The sequence below is a fragment of the Barbus barbus genome (assembly GCF_936440315.1).
Source record: "Barbus barbus genome assembly, chromosome: 25".
NCBI lineage: Eukaryota > Metazoa > Chordata > Actinopteri > Cypriniformes > Cyprinidae > Barbus > Barbus barbus.
This window is the reverse complement of record NC_136753.1, coordinates 8,366,565-8,384,001: the sequence shown is the minus strand read 5'-3', so window position 1 is coordinate 8,384,001 and position 17,437 is coordinate 8,366,565. Positions and strand designations below refer to the sequence as shown.

General features: G+C 38.1%; 1 protein-coding gene across 1 annotated transcript; it reads right to left on the bottom strand.

Annotated features, from left to right (window-relative positions):
* Positions 1 to 4,631: 4,631 nt before the first annotated feature.
* On the bottom strand, positions 4,632 to 7,839 carry LOC306844863 (POU domain, class 3, transcription factor 3-B-like). The gene is made up of 2 exons (XM_079377281.1): positions 5,975 to 7,839; positions 4,632 to 5,665 (listed from the first exon to the last, which is right to left on the bottom strand). Exons 1-2 carry the CDS (start codon positions 7,193 to 7,195, stop codon positions 5,552 to 5,554), a joined length of 1,335 nt encoding a protein of 444 aa, XP_079233407.1. The 5' UTR covers positions 7,196 to 7,839; the 3' UTR covers positions 4,632 to 5,551.
* Positions 7,840 to 17,437: the final 9,598 nt, after the last annotated feature.

Genomic DNA, 17,437 nt, shown 5'->3' with positions numbered 1-17,437 from the left:
TTAAATGTAAGTATATTCAATTTAGTTTGCAAAGCAACAAACTAGCTACTTTTATATAAATGTAGATTAGCCATAACATCGTAAAAATGTGAATTAAATAACAAACAAACAAACAGGTTACAATAAAGACTCTTTATGTTTTCTTACTAGGCTATATATTTTTACCGTATCTATGAAAAGCCTTTTAGTTTTATCCTTTTATATGCCACCAAAAAGTTTATGAACTGGTTTAAGGTTATTTTAAGTAATTAAAATGCACTCAACTCTAGTTCAGTGGCCCTTTTACCTCACCTGTCCGTCTCCTTGTCTATCCCTCAAAGCACAGAACTTCTCATTCTATAGAAAGGAAACTCCACACGTCACGTCAGTCTGCATACATATTTCATTAAGTTCTATTCTCGCGCTCAAGAGCGGCGGAGGGCACGCGGTGCCCAGCGCGCACTGCATACCGCCTGGGCATATGATCCGGAGCGATCAGTTTCACCAGTGGTCCGAATGGTCCAGTCTCACTACAATTTTTGAATGTTGCCGTGTTAGGTATGAATAAAAGCTACTTAATTATGTTTGGGGTATAAAACTATACACTCCTTTACGGTAGTCGAACTCATTAGACACCACCAGGGACCCAAGTGACAGTCTGCACAATTCTCTGTCTAAAGAGGCTGGGATCTCAATGAGACACCATGCAGTAATACAAATCGTACAGCGAAGAGGAAAACAGTAGGCCACTGCTTAATAATACTAAACTGATCTAATAATCACAGAAAAACAACAATATAGAAAGAGCTGGATATAGGATAGTATATAGGATAATAAAATAGGCTAATGAAGTGTAAATTTAGCTAGTTTATATTTCTGGTACAAATGCTGTGACTTAACAATAAAGGCACCACATACGGGTTTCCTAGTGTGGCTTGAGAATTGCGTAAAAGTGTCTGGTTATTGTTTCACATGACTTCAGGAGGCATTTGCAGAGGAGAGTTGCACCTGCGCCCGTTGAACATGAACGGCGTTTACAGTGTGTCTCCAGAGGGAGAGAGTGACTGGTCCTCCAGACAGCACAACTAGGGACTTCCATGGAGTTCTGAGGGCCCTTACTTATGACACGCTGCGGCATGTACAGAGACAAAGTCTGTGTGCTCTGGAACCTGTTTTTGATTTGACATTTTTATGTTTTAACTCGAATATAGTTTCAGCAAATACAGCAAAGATGATACTGTTGTTACTTAATAACCAAGCTGGCTTATTATTATTATTATAGTTTATTATTTAATATTTTCAATATGTGTACTGAGTATGGACAATTAATATATGTAAATTAAAACAATAAAAAATGCATTAATATGCAGAATTCATAAATCTATAAAACACCACGCGTAACTAACTTTTCCTCGAGTTAAGTGGTCGACTATTTTGAGAAGCAAAAACTTTTTAATAAATAAATAAATAGTGTAAAAAGCTAAGTCAGATAGGTCTAAATAAGGAGTAAAACATTTCACAGGCAAATAGCCTAATATTTCTATAATTTGACAGAACCTTACATAAATTGTGAAGAATGACGAATATAAAAACCAAGCATTCTGCCAAGAATACCAAAATGCAGTGATTTGGGGTTAAAACAATACAGATGTTTAAAGGTTAGAACCATTTCTACTTACTGCTTATTACCAACATAATGACAATAGAACATGGATTAACAAAGGCGGTCTGGAGGACGTCTCCCTACTGAGAAATGTCCTATGTATGTGCACAGCACGAGGGGTTAAGAGACAAAAAGAAACATCTAAGCTACAAAAAAAAAAAAAAACCCCGAACAGTCTGGCCTATTTCTGTTCGTCTAAAAATAGATTGTAAACAATCAAGTGTGGAAACCTCATCGACTACATTAATATTAGCTTTCCTTTTTTGACACTGATCAAAACAAATGTTTGTGTTCGTTTGTTCAGTTAAGTGACCACGTTATTCATTCTGTATAAAATATCTTGTTAGTTATTGTGACCTTTAATGCGATGTTTAAAGTGGAATTTCGTTTACACATAAATTGCTTATAGCACACAAATAGCTTAAATTAGTGTGTGTCTATCAGTCTGATATCCTGTTTAAACTTACTCGTTAAAAATCTAGTGACAAGTCATTTTGGCCCCAAATTGACAAACCTTTATGAATATTATTTAGAAAATTCAAGTAGGTCTAAAAAAATATATAGGCTATATATACAAATGATAGGCTAGTAGTTGGATTCCCAGCGCGATGTCATCCACTCTGTAATATTATTATTATTAGGCTATTATTATTATTATTATTATTACTTTACAACTGGTCAAGTTGAATCGTCTTTCCAAAAGTACCGTGCAACGTTATATTACTGTTACAAATAGCCTATAGCCTACACATATATTACAGTTAACTGTATTTCAGGTTTAGTGTTAACACTCTGTTTGATAGGTTATTTGACAGTGACACAATGTTACGTTTGTTTAATAGGAAGGTTTGGCAAGAAAGCATAAATGGAATGAAATAAATGTTATTTGGGCTAAAACGTGGAGGTAGAAACGTGCACGAGAACTGCTCGATTATTTATGAAAGACACTCATACTTACAAAACGCTAATAATAATTTGGGCTGCTTTTAAAAATCCATAGTTTACCAAAATTTTTTTTTTTTTTTTTTTTTTTTTTTGCGGTAGAACGGTCCTCACACTGTTACAAAAAAAAAAAAAAAAAGGATTCAAAGAAAGAAACTACAATTTTTCTGATTGTAGTAGTTCTTTGCTATATTTTATGAGCAGTGGATACATCTGAGCACGTGGGTCGAAAGTCATGTGACAGTACTATAGAGTTTAGTGCAGTTTGGCATGAGCTTGCTTAACATATTCCAGGCCTCCCTACAGAAAGCTAAATTTGAGTAAATCAGTAGGCTATACTATTTTCTATATTTATGCCATGCTAATCCCCGAAAGAAAAACAGGGTCACTGGACAACACAATTATGCTGAAGACAGACCACAAAAGATTTTTGTCCAGACATTTTCCTCTAAACCTAATATGTTTTTAATAAATAATACTGATAAACAACGCGATATCTGAATCTTCATGAAGCAATGATACACATTAGCTGAATTTTCTCACATTAGCTGAGAATTTTTTCCCCCTCAAAATGTCTACATTTTAATTATGAATTAATTTAGCCTACTTCTCAATGACAGCATTTCTTTAACTCGGGTCGCACAAAATCAGTCTGAATGTCAGTCTAGCACTCTTATTATTGGGGACAAAGAGAAGGGATGCATACTTCTATAACATTGATTGAATTTAGTTGCTAAGCAACTAGTGTATGGGAATTCATCCGCGAAATTTAAATCTTAGAGAGAGGGAATTGCGCGTTTTGCTGAATAGTCATCCCAAGAAAAAGTTGAAGGGATCACACTGTCGTTTTCGCCCGCTTACAAAACACTTCGTCCGTTTTATTTATGAGGCTTAGCTCAGAATAATTTCATCCCCAGTACAAATAAGATTACATGAATAATGTTAGGAATATAACATAAAATCATTTTATGACATGTTTATAACCGTCTAAAGTTTACAGCATGAATTATATTATATACAGGCCTGTTTGTATATTGGTTGCATTGGCAATCCTCTGTGAGATCAAGTAGTCTGGCTTATTTTAATAAGCAAATCAGAAAATTGGCATTTATGTGTTTGCGAGACTGAAGAAATATAAAATAAAATAGGCTAATAAAATATAAGAAATAAGTAATAAAAATAATTCCATATTTAGGTCATCACACTATGCAGGCGCAAAATTCAGAGAGAAATTGAGAAATTCAGTTGTTAAGAAAAATATAAACTAAATGTTATAATATTTTGCTATTGCAAAACACCTCGGCTGATCGAATGCTAAAAATGCAATAAAAAGGCATGCATATGCAAAATGTCCGTGAACACGTGTTTTAGTTTTCAGGGTTATGTACTAGGACTACTTATTATTTAAAAAGTGATTATTTAGCAATATTTTACATGATAGATAGATGTAAGGTGTTTGCAAAAAGCAGACCAGTGTAACACTAAATAAAAAAATATGTCCATAAAACATGATGGTCCAGGCATGTGGATTTGACAGTTGGCGTGAATGCTATAAAACAGGTAGCCTACTACACAAAAGCGCGTGACACTGAAAACACCACCTCCACAAGCGATCAACTTTTCTGTGCTTTCTCTCGTGAGATTTACTGAACGTTGCTATCTCTATTACTTGTCACAGAGACACATTTCATCCTGCTAACAAAATGGTTGTACACTGAAGTAATTTACAGCGGTGACACTTTAGCTGCTTTGTCTAAGAGGTGAGTTAGCTTAATAGAAATTCTATTGTTGTTTATTTATTATTTTAGAAAAACGCATTGTGTGAAATGTTTATATGACGGTTGTATTTTTAATCAAACATTTCTATATTGTTGGCATAATAATATATTTTTTTAGTTTTAGAGTGTTATTTCTATTCTCCATGTCATAACATAAGGCTATTAATATTCAGCAGTCATCATTTTAAAATGCATTTGGCTAAATATTGCTCAAAGAGCATCCTAAAAAAAAAAAGCTACAATCTTAGGCACAACACACAATTTTGTTTCATTCTAACAAATTTATTGTTCTCGATCATCTCTTACGGAATCACTACTGAAATTAAATTACAATCAAATCATCACATCAAAAGATACCCTTATTACCTACTGTCAAAGTCAGCTCGTGTAGATTTGTGCTCTTTTAAAAATGAGAATACAAAATTAAACAAAACAAATGAGGTCAGCAACGAAAACAGGGGAAACATTTTACACAAGTCTGGGGAAATAAATAATAACTGTTTGGAATAGTTCGTATGTATCCCGAATAAAATATTAAAACAAAGCATTTTAATGAAAAATATTAAGTAAATAATTCCGATCAGCATCTGATCTAATGAATCTATATTGCCGGCTTTACATAGTCTTGTTTATTAAAACCTACCAAAGAATACTGCTTGGAAATGGCAGCACATGAAAACATCCACAGCACCAGCTCTGGCCCACTTGGCAACGGATGTTCGCACAGAAGATTTTCAAAGAGGTGCAGCTGCGGAATATTCAGTCTTTTCAAAAGTCATCTTTGATTTAAATTTGTCCTCAAAAATCCACGTAAGATTCAGTTCTTTACATTAAAAAAGAAGAAGAAAAAAAATCAAAAGATGTGATCTTGGAGATCAGAAACTGAGGGCAGTCTTTTGTTGTTTTTGTAAGGATTGGAAGGCCAGAAAGAAAAAATCCATTCCATATTTTTGGATAATATCAAACCATGCAGTCTTCTCTGCCAAGTTGGATGGAAGCTTCGTGGATGCCACTGTTCTTCGCATTGTTTCAGTTTAATTTCATCCCTTTGTTTGATGTTTAATGTCCCATAACAACACACACAATTGCTTGCGTCTTTTGCCTCTCAAACAAGACATTGGTACAACAGGGTATGGGGGGGCAAAGATTTTGTTGTTCATTGCTAATTTCTGTTATTTTTCAGTTGAAGTTAATGCGCCAATATTACCTGGTGGAACGAACTTGTAGTTGTCACCCTCTGGTCGCCCGGTTCGCTTGGCCCAGTTAAACTTGCATCTTTTAAGTAATCTACTAAAAATTGTCCCTGAAAGAAAGAGCAGATACAACCTTTTAGGTTAAGACATTTCAGGGCCTGGAAGAAGATTAACGGGCGGTTTAGGGTTGGGAAGGAAGAGGGGTGATTTTTTTTTTCTTGTGAAAAAAATATATAACACATCTGCAGTCTCAATATTCCCTCACAATCACAGTATCAAAATGTTTTGCTATCTTGATGATAGTCTGTGTTTTATCAGATTAGTCATATATAAAATATTTTTTAGTCTTGTATGCTGTTCTATGTCTCACTGAACATTCGTTTGCAGTCCATGGAGGGGGGCGGTGTATCTGCACTCACATTGCCGACCTGAGAATATACATCCTCCGGCGTCTGCGGCACTCCTGGTGGCGTCATCCTTTTCTCTTTCTGTCTCCGATTGCAAAACCAAACTCTCACCACCTCCTTCTCCAGCTGTAGGTTGTCCGCCAGAGAGGTTATCTCTTGGGCCGAAGGCTTGGGACATTTCAAGAAGTGACTCTCCAACGCACCTTTGACGCTCACTTCGATGGAGGTGCGCTTCTTGCGCTTTCTGCCCTGAGCCGCTATCTTGTCGATGCTGGTGGGGCTGCCCGTGGAGGAGTCTGCCTCCTCCAGCCATTTGTTAAGCAACGGCTTCAGCTTGCACATGTTCTTAAAGCTGAGCTGGAGAGCTTCGAAGCGACAGATTGTGGTCTGCGAGAAGACGTTCCCGTACAGAGTGCCCAACGCCAAGCCCACGTCCGCTTGCGTGAAGCCCAGTTTGATCCGGCGTTGTTTGAACTGCTTAGCAAAGTGCTCTAAGTCGTCCGACGTCGGCGTGTCCTCGTCGGAGTGCGGGTCGTGGCTGTTCACTCCGTGGTGTGCTTGCTGGTGGTGTTGATGCTGGTGGTGATGGTGGTGGTGGTGGCTGCTGTGATCGAGCTCCGGCGTGTCGCCACGCACCAGACCCGGGTGTACTAGGCTCTGGCTGCCCGGCGGACTGAGCATGCCGTTCACCGTGAAGCCTCCAGGCTGCGAGTATATGAGGGACTGCTGCTGCTGTTGGCTCCCAGTTAGAGAAGGGATGTGGGCAGCGGTTGTGCTACCCCAGGCACCCGCGTGAGTCTGGTGGGGACCTAAATGCGGGGGCCTGTGATGCAGCGCAGTCCCAGAGTGCAAATCGTCCCTCCCCGAGTTATTTTTCACGTCCTGCTGCTGCTGCGGACTGCCATTCATTCCAACGGGACTAGACGACCAAGGCGATCCGGCTTCAGCTGCGGCCACTGCGGCAGCTGCAGCCGCCGCTGCAGCGTGAGGCAAGGACGTCACCCACTGGTGAGCGTGGCTCAGCATATGTCCCCCGTTGCTCGCTACCATTGCGCCCTGCATGAAATCGCTTTGTACCATTTTAACCGCTGGGTCTCCTCTGTACCCACCGGACACTGAGGTTACCGCAGCACTGCCCTGCTGCATCCCACCTCCGGAGTCCGAGTGCACGATCGAGCCGGACGATAATATACTACTGCTGGGTAGATAAGGGTTGGAAGCCGCTGTGGCCATTTCGCTAACTTTATGAATATGTTTGCTGATCACCCCCTCCCTTTTGCAGAAACTTTTTTAATGCAGGCAAATTATATCTCATGAATTATTCAAACTTGAAAAGTCTGTCTTGTGTTTTGGCAAACACCATCAACAAAAAGCAAAGAGAAGGATATGGTAGGCGAGAGGACGAAATCCGTCTCTTGAATAATTTGTGCATTCATATATTTCGAGCATATGAATGACTGAAACGATAAATTCCACTTTTATGTCAGCGTTGAAAAGCCCTCGGAAGTCAAACAGTCCTTCGATCTATATTTTCTTTTTAAATAGTCTGAAAACAAAGAAAAACCAAAGCAAATGAAAGATTTAAAAAAAAATTCAAAACTTTGTCCCGCAAGAAACTTCTGGCGCTTGACGAAGTTGTAATATGCCCTTAAAAATAATAAGTCCAAACGTATGTTCCGTTACCGAGTGGAAAAATATTAAACGTGGTTCTTCCTCAATTCTTTTGTTATTTGGCCGCAGCGATTTCACTTGCTCCGTCCCTTTATTTCTTTTCTTTTGCAGATTCTTTTATGGTGCTGTAAAGTCTGTCTCTTTGTTCTGTTTTGATGTGTTTAAATCTGCCAAACCGCTCCAGTTGAAGTACAATCCAGTATTACAGTGCAAAGCAGTGTTGCATGCCTTCTTTCTCATTCGCTTGTTCTCTCTCCTCTCCCTCTCTCTCTCTCTCTCTCTCTCTCTGACAGTTAGCTCCGTCCCTCCCTCAGAGCTCTAGGACACACGAGTGTTTATCCTGTGCTGCGTACATCGTCCACGTCTTTTCCCCAAATGCAAGGAAGTCGGGTGTACGGCTCTCGTTGATTGGATAGCACCGGCAAGATTGACAGGTCTAGAGAACTCGCTTCAGGCACTTAGACCCCCCCTTCCGGCTATTCCAATTGGCTGCTTTTGAATTTAAATAAATAAATCAAGATAAATGACTGAAAACTCAAAAGAATGTGGAAATATATGAATAAATCCCAATTTAAGTACAATTTGCCATAGTTTTGGTGAATCATTGACAAGACAATGACAATGTTTTGGTTAGTGGACTTTTTCTCAGGGCCATAAAAAATAACAACACATAGTTATATTACCAAGCCTTAGGCTGAATTTAGATAAGAGTGATGAACAGTGACCTCTAAAAATACAGCTGATCTTGTTGTAACTGAAATTTCGAAGTAGGTCTTTTGAAAAGCCCTGAAATGGCACTGGCTGCATGCATGGGGTCTCTATTTACAACGATTTCACTCTTATTGACAAGGAGGTCTAAAATAGAGTTTCTCTTCCAGATTTGTCTGTTGCAATTTTTAAACTTAACTGAGCAAAACAATATAAAAATATTGACGCAATAACCATCGTATTGCGTCACTATATTGACTACTAGCCTACTAATTTTTCTGAAAAGTCGGCCTCTCAAGAGTTAACGAGATGACTGTGCGATGCTTCCAAACGGAAACAGAGAGTGCAAGGCAACTCAACACAAGAAAGGCATAGGGAGAAAGTGGCAACCAAAACGAAGGCAGACTGAGCAGTCCTTTGGGGATTTGCAAGAAACGTCTTTTAATTTAACGACCAAGATCTACTGTCTATAGGGAAAATACGATATTCCTTTTCAAATTTCGTGCTGAATTGTTTAGACGTTACCATCAGACCCCTACAACATATGGATTCACCCAGTGGTATAAATAAAAGTGCAAGTTCAAAGAAAATTTGGGGTGATTGGCATACGGTCCGCCCAGATTCAGTAAAGAGAGGTGTGACACTTGGTGTCAAAGGATCTCCTTATTTATGAACTATTGCTAGAATAATAGCCTTTCGTAATAAAGACAGACAAACCATCCTACATAAACCAATGCACCATTTTACACCAATAATCACTCCAAAAGCCATTGTGACAGAAGAGCTTATTTTAGATTTCATGTAGTATCGGTGTATTGGGTATAATAACACTAAATCAGGTTTTGTAGAAAACCCAAGAGAGGACTACGCACTCCCCTTCCCAGAAGATTTCATTTGGATCAGACTCAAAAACCGAGAGAACCTCGTGGATTTGTTTACGTTGAATAGGAAAGTAGGGCCACCACCACTGGGCTGTCTATTCATTAATTTCCAGCAGATTTTGGTCTAAATTACTGCTATGCATTTCATACTGCTCGCTTTCAAAGAAAGTCTCGTGCGGCCATAAGAATCGTGATAGCCAGTATGAGGAAAGGGATTCACTCACTCTGAGGAGTCAAAGCAATTTCAAATGTTCAAGCCTTCAACTTTTGAAGTTTAATGTTTTTATCTGAAAAGTAGGCTGTTTATTATTTATTTGTTTATGTAACAAGGTCCCCGTGTTCCCTGCTGGGGAGATCATTTGTTTTCTGTGCAAGTAGAGAGGGAAAAATCCCCAAGTATAACAAGAGACGAACAGTTAGTGCTGATTTTCATTTGCATAAATTTTCATATATTTTAGTGAAAATAATAGCGGTGCAGAGGAGAGCTCCGCTCAGTTGAGTCAGAGGGAAGAAAATCTTAGGAAGGACCAAAACGGAGGGAGAGAGTAGGTCACTGATGGACGAACAATGCAGTATTTGAGACATTTTTCCAGTTATCGTGGAATCTTACGGTAAGTGAAAATAAATCAGTATTTAGCGGTGTTACAGCTGTATTACCACGCATAATATAGCATACCATAACATTAATATATCTATATAGTATTAGCGTGTCTATATATATATATGCGTGTCTGTGTGGTTGCGAAAATCCCTTTTTCGTGTAAAAATCAATAAGACTGTTTAGCTTTATAAATAGCGAGCAGACGGTTAAGCTGCTGTTTTGTAGTGAATGTCCAGTGGAGAATGTGCAATCAATCAAATTCAAACAGGAGACCCCCGGTGGAATTCTCGGTGGAGTCGCGTACAAGTGGATATCAGGTCGTTTACATAAATCGATCTTTTACTTCTGTGCCAAAGTTTGATGCAACTTGGTCTGCAGCATTGACTTGTTTTGGAGCGCGCGATGTAGAAGTCGAGACGCTGTGTTAACGACGGCAAGGCTTTCAGTTGTTACCGAACGACTGTGAGAGACAACACAGCACATGAGGAGCAACTGAGCAGAAACCAGTCTAGCAGATCATGACCGGTAGCAAAGAAAATATGCAAGTGTCTAAGCAAGATATGCTTATAACAAACGACGCAGTTTAAATTGTAAACATTTGGGATGACCAAAATATAGTCTACAGACAGTTGCAAAACAAAACTTAGATTTAATTCGATTTAAATGGTAAAAAATAAAAAAATAAAAAAATAAATAAGGTTCATATATATATATATATATATATATATATATATATATACCCTATATATATATATATATATATATATATATATTTTTTTTTTTTTTTTTTTTTTTTTTTTAACGCAATATCTATATGCAACCATAACGAAAACCTTTCCATTCGATAATTCTTGGGTTAACTCTGTGTGCCCTGCCGGTCGAAGATGCCATCTCTCTCGCAGCCCCACTAAGACCATTTGTTTCATTCATGGGCAAAGCATTTCTGAACCCTTCCTCTCGGTTGCTATGGTGAGTGGAATAAAAGAGTGAACACTGGTCGCATTAAGCTATATGTTTGTGCACTGGAGTCGAGATGAAAGAGCCACAGTCAAGCCAAGAACATCTACCATTGCGCCAAACACACAGCTCAAATTCGTAAATGTCTATAGAAATACAAGCGTCTACAAAAGATATATACATAAAATAACAGGAATCAGCACAACCATACAGATTAGATCCCATACTTACATGCTTGACAGTGACGTATGGGGGATAATTTTGTCACCAGCAGGTGTCGCGCTTAGTCAGTATCGTAAAAGCGTTAATGGTGAGTAATTGGGGTATTGTCCTTGAATATTGATTTATTCTTATTTTTTGAGGAGAAACATAGGGTACTGATATTGCAAACTGATACCTGTTGAAATCATAATGCGAAAAACCACCTCCGTAGAATTAATTTATTCATAAGACATTAATTCAAATTATTGTTAATGCTGAAAGAAACAATGTAGACCCTGCTGTTTGTTACATATAAAAAAAAAAAGAAAATGATTCAGTGTAGTTTTCAAACGGATTTTCACCTTACTGTTTACTCTAAGCATTTCTAATTCTGACTTTGATTGATAACGTAGACCTAAGTTGCACTTTTCAGTTTATTAATAGGTTTCGTTAGGTTTGGGAAATTTCTAAATAAATAATTTTTTGAACAGACAGTTTATTATATTTGGAAAGCATTTACATAAATATTTTTGCGTAAAAATGCATTTAAAAACTTGTCTATGTGTGTGACACATTAGTGACACAACATCATTAAGCAATAAAAATGTTTTCAACAAAAACAAAACAGAATAAACGATTTAATATAAAAATATATATTTTTAAAAAGTGCGCGAATGTTTGATCACCTAGTTAAATATTTGAATAATTACGGAATTTTAAAATAACGAAAAAAAAAAAAAAAAACACACTGAACGCAGTTTTAACTGAATATCATTTAAGAGGATTGTGAGTATTAACAAGATCCCAAAGAAACAAAAATATTTATATTACTTTTATTATAATTAAATTAAATGTCTGTTGGTTTTGAAGAAAGACAATACATGTAACAGAAATATAGCCTACTGCTGAATTGTCATTAATTTGAGAAACAAACCTTCAAAGCGCTAAGCTCATGTCTGACAGCGTGAAATTGTAGGCCAGAGCTCTGGCGTCGTCCCAAAAAAGAGGAGGCGATGTCTCTTATTTTCTCTTAATTCCGGAAGATAAAATGTCATAGTGTCTACATGTTTATAGTGTTATTATAAAATAAAACAGACTATCTATCTATCTATCTATCTATCTATCTATCTATCTATCTATCTATCTATCTATCTATCTATCTATCTATCTATCTATCTATCTATCTATCTATCTATCTATCTATCTATCTATCTATCTCTATATATATATAGCCAATTGAAGTGAATATATTTAAACCTTATTATTTATTTATTTAATTTGTTTAACTACAATCATAAATGTATTACTTTCTTCTTCGAAAAGGAAAGGTATTGGGCATGTGACAATAGCTGCAATCCTTCAACATAGCCAGTCTTGAGCTTGCCACATTTTAATATACAAAATTAAAAATAATATACGAAATAATTTTTTAATCAATTTACAGTTATTTGGAAGAAAGATGATAATCAAAATAACAACAAAAATGCAGTATTGCATACACAGGATCAATCTAAAATCTTCTGTGATAGTCGGTCAGAGAGGAAGAGTAATCGACTGAACGATGCTATTTCATAATTTGTGACATTATTTTACATCCTTGTTCTATACATGGAAGCCCATAGAGTGCGTCACGTCGTTCCGCCTTGTTTATTCCACTGCTCCCTCGTGCATCATTTCCCGTAGCACCGGCCCAGGAGGCGCGCAGCTCATGACCCAAATGGCGAGAAATGTTTCAGAGCTCTATGTCTTACACAAAGATTATCCGAGCTTCATTATTCGTAAACATTCCAGTCAGCTCCTTATTGATTATGCTCTCTCCCACTGGAAATCAATGCAAATGCCATAATGTGCTTTAAATGATATGTGGATGCAACATCAAATGCTATACATATAGTACAAATATATACTATGTGTATATGCAAATATACAAATAGACTAAAATCAGTAAAATACAATATAAAGACTCATAAAATATATAAATCACATCAGACATAATATTTCTAATGTTATCCTCCAACTCGGAACCAATGTTTCACCCATCTCAAGATTTGTGTAATCTTGTCTGTTTCATGATATGGATGCTATAGTCTTCTGTGTGTGTGTGTGTTTGTAACTGACAGATCCCTCTTAACTGTCCCATGTGGACTAACAATATCTCTCGGACATCCTATAACAGACACTGCACTGATTACTGCTGCAGGCCACTGCAATAATCTAACTCCTACTGTCCCATTACGGGTCAGGGGCACTTTCATGAAACACTTGATTATATATACATGCTAGGATTATCTGATATTCCATCTTAATTATGCATCAACATATTAATCAGATGAAAAAGTTGCCCGAGCACTGCGACGTGCCCTCTACCATTTAAAATGTATCCATTGTGTATGGACTGAAGTGGTGCCCTGCATGTTTTTGTTTGTCAAACAGCACCGTTCCCTGAGGAGTGCGGTTTGTGGTACCTCCCTGCTCAGGATTACATTAATCAAAGCATTTATTTCCCCAGAGATGCACAGCACAAATCACCCAAAATCCCAATCAAATTGAATAACAGAGGAACCACACATTGGAAGTGACCTCTGTGTTTTTTCTGTTGCTCGTTTTGCGAGAAAACAGGTCTCTTGCCAAAAGCAAAAGTGTCTTTCTCTGTGATACAGGAGAGGAGTTTCAATAGTTGAAGGTGTTATGTTGATTGTGAGAAACATGGAAATCTTATGCCAGTGGTCAGACAGTGTGGTTTTTAGAGATGAAACATATGTTTGGTTTCAACAGCACATCTACAGTATGGATTTAAGACTGGTTGAGAACCATCTCACCCCATAGTATTAAAAAAGAAGATCATATGCGGATTAAATCATTTATTTTATGCTCGAGTTATACAAAATAACTACATTTGACTGAGTGCAAAACTGTCAACACAATAAATCCACGGCAAAGCCGCTTGGCTCAATAAATATTGCTTGTGATATGAGGCCTATTACAGGTACTGCAAATAAAATAATACAGCTGTAATTTTCCTCATGTGTTTTTTTTAATGTAACTGGCTCACACCGTTTGAGATTCATGGTGAAAATGGGAAGGAAATGTGAGGCTGTTTATGGCAGTGCAGTGCGTCGAAACACAAATTCAGCTCTGCTGCTTTCAGCCTGATCAGGGATAAATGATGGAGCCTGTCCTGGAGTGGGTTACCAGACGGGAACGTTAACTCTGCTGGAGAGGTGATGGAAACAGGAGCGTTTTGCAGTAGATACTTTTGTTGAAATATACAAGTCTTAGTAAATAAGTCACAGTTTTAACTGGTATAAAAAGAGCCTTTATATGAATTGTAAAAATGAGAGAAATCATTGGCTCAAGCCAGTCGAAAAAGGTTCCGTATGACTGACAAATGACAGCATAAACGTGCTAGCAACTATATAAAATCTTCTGTTTTTGTATGTGTGGGCACGCTCGGTTGTCAGAAAATCATTTGTGTGTGTCATCTTAATTACGTTCCCACCCACAGCAGGAAAAATGGGTTTATATACATCTGTATCCTTATTTTGGCATCCTATATGTTCTCCTAAACCTCTTGTCCTTTCCTCACTCTCTGTCTTTACCATTTCTACCTCTCTTTGTCTCCTCCTCTAATTCTCTCCCTCTTGGTCCACTCATGCATACAGCCCGCAGGGTCACAAAAGCAACGTTCACCAGCCTGCTAGAAGTGGCCTGACCTTCTGCCAAACTGCCTACCACACATTACTCATTACTCAGGCCGGGCACACGGACAGCCCCACAGCTAAAATGCTGCCCTTAACTCAGGCAACGTGCAGTGGATCATTCTAAACTCCTCCAGTTCGCTCTCACTCACTTTTATTAAAATGTGCATGCTAAGGGTGCACAGCAATGCTTAGAGGCTGAATAATGGCTAAGCTAAGGAAACATATGTGTCTCATGTGTAAGGTGGAAAGGTCAATGAGTCTAATTTCTGGTAGGCACGATAATGGCTATACAGTGCGCTCGCTGTGGGTGACAGTGCTGGATATTTCTATCTAAACCTCACGTTATACATGCAAATAGGCCTCCTATAGCGTATGTTGAAGAAATTATGAAGTAATATCATTTATAATGGCGGTCGTGGTGAAGTGAGATTATATACAAAACAGCAAACCTACATGTGTTAACAATTACAGACCATTATGGTGTTTATGTACAGATAATTGGGTCATAAGGTGTCAAAAGCTCATTAAAAGAGGATAAATAGGTTTTAAAAAAATTACCTCAGTGGAAGCTAACACATGTAAATAATGTATACAAAATAATATCATTAAAATACATAAAAATAACAAGAACATCTTAACATATATCAGTAACCCAAATCAAGATAAGCTCATATCTATCTATCTATCTATCTATCTATCTATCTATCTATCTGTCTGTCTGTCTGTCTGTCTGTCTGTCTGTCTGTCTGTCTGTCTGTCTGTCTGTCTGTCTGTCTGTCTGTCCGTCCGTCCGTCCGTCCGTCCGTCCGTCCGTCCGTCCGTCCGTCCATCCATCCATCCATCCATCCATCCATCCATCCATCCATCCATCCATCCATCCATCTATCTATCTATCTATCTATCTATCTATCTATCTATCTATCTATCTATCTATCTATCTATCTAATGAAATGAACTCAGTGTTGCATTTTCATTTGCTTGCCTACACAGAAAAGTACATTTCCTCTCAATTCAAGGATCAGTCACTCACCTCAATAAATAAAGTGTAAGGGGTGTTATCAGATATCTACACAGACTTTATTAGCGAACATGGTGAGCATCTGGACACCTGAAGGGAAAAAAAAATGCGCCTGGAGACAAAATGTGTATTGCGTGCCGTAGAAAGAATATTTGTTCAAGATGCAGTTCCAACTGATTCTAACATTGTTATTTCTCTTGCAGGAGAGGAGCTTCAACTCTCCCACCTTCCCTCTCTTCTCTAGGGAGAGGGGCCTCCTTCCACGTTGGACCCAGACTCAGTCTGCTGCAGAGGGACAGAGTGGCCACGCTGTGAGCGGAGACACACACACACACACACACACATGTTGGTTTTTGTGGTTTATGGGGACTCTCCATAGGCGTAATGGTTTTTATACTGAACAAACTGTGCGTGCTATTGCCCTACACCAACCCTACACCTAAACTTAGCCCTCACAGGAGACTTTGTGCATTTTTAGATTTTCAAAAACACCATTTAGTATGTTTTTTAAGCCTTCTAAATTACAGGGACATAGGCAGTGTCCTCATAAACCACCTTCATATTGTAATACCTCTGTCATACCCATGTCATTATACAAATTTGTGTCCTCATAAACCACATAAAGATGCACACACACACACACACACACACACAGAAATCTCACTGCTTCCGTTTTCAGCTTACACTGCTGCTGGAGCTGTTAGCCTGCCGGCTATTTTTCTTTGAGAGACTATAAAAATATGCAAATGCTGTTGTTAGAGAGAACAGTCAAGTTTTTTTTCTTCTGCTTGCGCCCCTTGAGTCTGCAGAGCAAAAGGCGGAAGGATTTCACTTTTGTCCCTCACTTTGTTTATAGAAAGACAGGAATAATTAAAGGACAGCAACAGCGACAGACACATCATAAATATGTTTTAAATGACCACGCGGGATGAATAAAATTATTTAAAAAATATCCTGCTTTACTCAAACTGTATCTGCAGAGTGAGAGATTTTAAAATGCTTTCCTTTTCTTTACCTCACATCATGGCGGACAGGCCTTAAACACAGAGCATCAACTGCTTTAAGGGTGCAGGAAAAGTACAGGGCAAATTTGTAAACCCCTCACGGTGCTGCAAACACTTTTTGAAGTGATTATGAAGACAGTTCAGATCAAAGGCTTTGACAACTCTGAGTGCCCGCCAAGACTGAGCCCCTGTAATCGCACAGAGCCCTCCATACAACAGAACTCACACCCCTCAAGCACCCGGCAGAACGCAACGCCACACTCGCGCATAAACAGATTATCAGGGGACAGAAAACAGCTGGAAAATAAATATGGGATTAGAGTTTTCAGACTGAACTGCACCGATATAACCGAGGAGATTAGCGAAACATTTACAGGTAGATATTAATTATCGGCATCAGGAAGAAAATAGTGAATTAAAAACTCCATGCATATGTTTTAAAAAACAGTGGGCTATTTAACCTCATTATATTTAATATTTTCCATTGTATTCAACATATCACATGTATTAAATTAACTGCCATAATTTTCTAAATCCTTTACAATGAAACAATAAGAAGCAGGGAAAAAAGAGAGGGAAAAAAGGGGAGCGAGCAGAAAGTGCTTTGTTGAAGTCTACAAACTCTTATATTTTTATATAATTATGTGCTCTGCTGTGCGTAACTGCTAGGCAGCATTGTAACAAATGTCCATCATTGGCTCCATTGGCCCTGAAGACAGACAGCCATTACATT

Excerpts from the sequence above, each read along its gene's own strand:
- LOC306844863 (XM_079377281.1), bottom strand. The coding sequence starts at position 7,195 with ATGGCCACAGCGGCTTCCAACCCTTATCTACCCAGCAGTAGTATATTA. Across the intron at positions 5,666-5,974 it reads TATATTCTCAGGTCGGCAAT|GGACAATTTTTAGTAGATTA; the intron begins GTGAGTGCAGAT and ends TCTTTCTTTCAG.